The sequence below is a fragment of the Notothenia coriiceps genome, unplaced genomic scaffold (assembly GCF_000735185.1).
Source record: "Notothenia coriiceps isolate Sejong01 unplaced genomic scaffold, NC01 NC01_scaffold00018244, whole genome shotgun sequence".
Taxonomy (NCBI): domain Eukaryota; kingdom Metazoa; phylum Chordata; class Actinopteri; order Perciformes; family Nototheniidae; genus Notothenia; species Notothenia coriiceps.
Genome location: NW_011350945.1, coordinates 1 through 2,807, shown reverse-complemented (window position 1 = coordinate 2,807; position 2,807 = coordinate 1). Strand labels below are relative to the sequence as shown.

At 42.0% G+C, this 2,807-nt stretch overlaps 1 protein-coding gene across 1 annotated transcript in view; it reads right to left on the bottom strand.

Moving 5' to 3' along the window:
• The window catches only part of LOC104950849 (conserved oligomeric Golgi complex subunit 5-like), a 16,716-nt gene extending 14,321 nt beyond the window's left edge, over positions 1–2,395 (bottom strand). Inside the window, exon 1 of the mRNA XM_010777424.1 lies at positions 2,236–2,395. Coding sequence (XP_010775726.1) covers positions 2,236–2,312 — 77 coding nt within the window. The 5' untranslated portion in view covers positions 2,313–2,395. The remainder of the gene's footprint in view (positions 1–2,235) is intronic.
• Positions 2,396–2,807: the final 412 nt, after the last annotated feature.

Here is a 2,807-nt window from a genome sequence, read left to right as displayed (position 1 = left end):
GTTGGAATCGGGTCTAAGATACACGTTGATGGTTTAGAAGAGAGAATCATTGAATTTAATTGTTCAAGGTTTATGGCTGAAAAGCATTCTAATTTACTATCTAGTGTAATATTAGAACTTCCGTTTCCGGGAGCTGTTGATAACACTATACTGGTCAAAGGCAAGAGGTCATTAATTTTGTTTCTAAGAGTAACAATTTTATCGTTAAAAAAGCATATCAAAGCATTACTACTGAGTGCTATGGGAATAGAAGGCTCAATCGAGCTGTGGCTCTCTGTCAGCCTGGCTATAAGTGCTGAAAAGAAATCTTGCATTATTCTTATTCTCATCTATTAATGAAGAGTAGTAAGCTGCTCTCGCTTTACGCAGTGCTTTCTTATATTCATTGAGAGTAATATGCCAAATTAAACGAGATTCTTCAAGTTTAGTGGAACGCCATATCCTTTCAAGTTGTCTCAACTTTTTCTTTATTTTGCGGGTTTCGGCATTATGCCATGGAGCTAGTCTATGTTGTTTTTTTGTTTTTTTTTTCAAAGGAGCAACAGAGTCTAATTTTATTCGCAGCGCATCTGTAGCACTATCAGCAACATTATTAATTTGGGGTGGTGTACATTTTGTATAAGTTTCATCCCTTACATACATACATGCTATCAAGTTTTCAAGCGCTGGTACTCTTCTTCTGGGGTAAAAACATTGGATCAGTTATGTGATTTAGTCATTCTGGAGCAGTTGAAACCGTCTTTCCCTGATAACATTGCAAATTAATGAACACAAAGTCACACTGGCTGGCGAGTATGTGTTGACAACCCAATCTCACACCTAAATATGTAATAACTACGTTGGTCCACAACTTGGGACGTAGTATTTCTACGAAAATGCCTCTGAAATTGTAGGATCCCTACGTTGGTGTTGGAGCACAAAAACATCTTTGGTGAGCGTTATGATAGGAATGAATCCCAAAAAGCAGGTTCTTTGTACCAAAGGTTTGCACAGCATCCTAAGAAAAGGTGTGTCATTATTGCAATCAACAGGGTCATTGGAAAAAAAGAATGTCCTTTGCTAAAGGGAAAAAGCAACAACTTTCATGTGAAGTCAGTTGGTTTGGCTACACCTATTCTACTACTAGGCTACTTACTATATAAGTTGGTGAAACAGAAGTCTTGGCTCCATTGCAAATTAAGGTTAAGCCAGTTGACATTTCAGAGGTGGAGTCGGGTTCTGCTCCGTTTATGTTTGATGGTTTTGTAACTAGTTGGGAGTGAGAAGAAAGTTCAAGTCAGGATTTTGAGGGACTCAGGAGCTTTGAATACTTTTGCGAGGGCATCATTTTAGGAAATGACCTGGCAGGTGGTCGTGTTTGGCCAGATTATGCAATGCCAGTCAACGGTAACATAAACATTGCAGGGAAGAGTTTTCCAGTTAGAGGCGGGGACTGAAATTGTCCTGATACGTGTTTCTCGTAAGTCTCTTCAGTGTAAATGATTGGAAATGCAAAAGATGTGGCAATGTTAATTGGCCTAGGATGCCAGAGTGCAACATTTGTAACACACTGAAGTATGCCAAAGAGAGAACAGGTTATGGTGGATGTTTCAACAAAAGAGAGAAAGTGGAAAGATTATGAATTTGGTTGGAAAATGAAATGTGGGCGGTATTATGGTAGGAAGAGAGCTATTGTACAGTAACATCCTTGGGTAATGTGGGGCAGGCAAGGGGAGCTTTGTCCCATTCTTATTAAAGTTTTGGCCATACAGGCATTTCCTTATCCGTCCAATAAGCAGCAGTAGTTGCATTTCCGGGGGTTGGGGTTAGGCTGTAACGATTGTGGGTTTAGTGCATATTTCGGTTGTCACCTCATGTACCTTTTTTCATGTACCTGTAACTGATTTTGGTTAACTGCTCAGCTACAAGTATGGGTGCCTGAGCAGTCAGTCTCTCTCTCTCCTCTTGGGTTGCTTGGCTCTACTGGATCTTGGTTTGTTTGTCTTTGTTTTATATGCTGATGCATGTTCACACACCTACTAACTTCACACATTACTGATTAACTGACTTCACAATTAACTTAGTTTCTTTAAATAAATGCACTTTAATTGGATATGAATCATGTGTGCTTTTGTCCGTCCTTGAGCCAGGGCGTGACACATTATTGCCTTGCAACACAGGTGTAAAGGTGATTTTAGAGCACTATATACATATATATTCTCTACTAGACAGGAGCATATAAAGAAGCACACAAACCTGAAGGAGCGCAGCATCCGGTAAGGTTTCCCCAAATCAGATACTCTCCTGCACAGAGGAGCCACTGCCAACTCCATCTGACACACACACACACAGTGATCATTAGACACACACAGTGATCATTGGACACACACTGAGGCCACGTTGACGAAACGGGTTGTATCCGCTACAGTTCTCTATCGTATGGACAGTTCGTTCACACGAGGCTGTAACGGAACCGCGGAAACGGAGCCCTCAAGCGATAACAGCTCCCAAGGTGGGTAGATCTGCGGACGAAACGCTCTGGGGGGCCCTAACGGCTCCGTCCTATACGATCATTTCCTGATAACGATGACGCCATAGCCCTGCCTCTCCCCACTTCTGCTGCTCACCCCCGCATCACCCGCGTCATTGCTGATGTGTTTCACCAACAACAACAACAATGGCGGCTCACAGGGTTGCGTTCGTGCTCCAGACACTACTGACCATGCTACAGATGTTAGTGCAAAATCTACAGCTCCTCTACCACAACCATCAGCAACAAGTGGACATGGAGAACTACATGTTGCTAAATCCACCGCGGAGAATAAAAA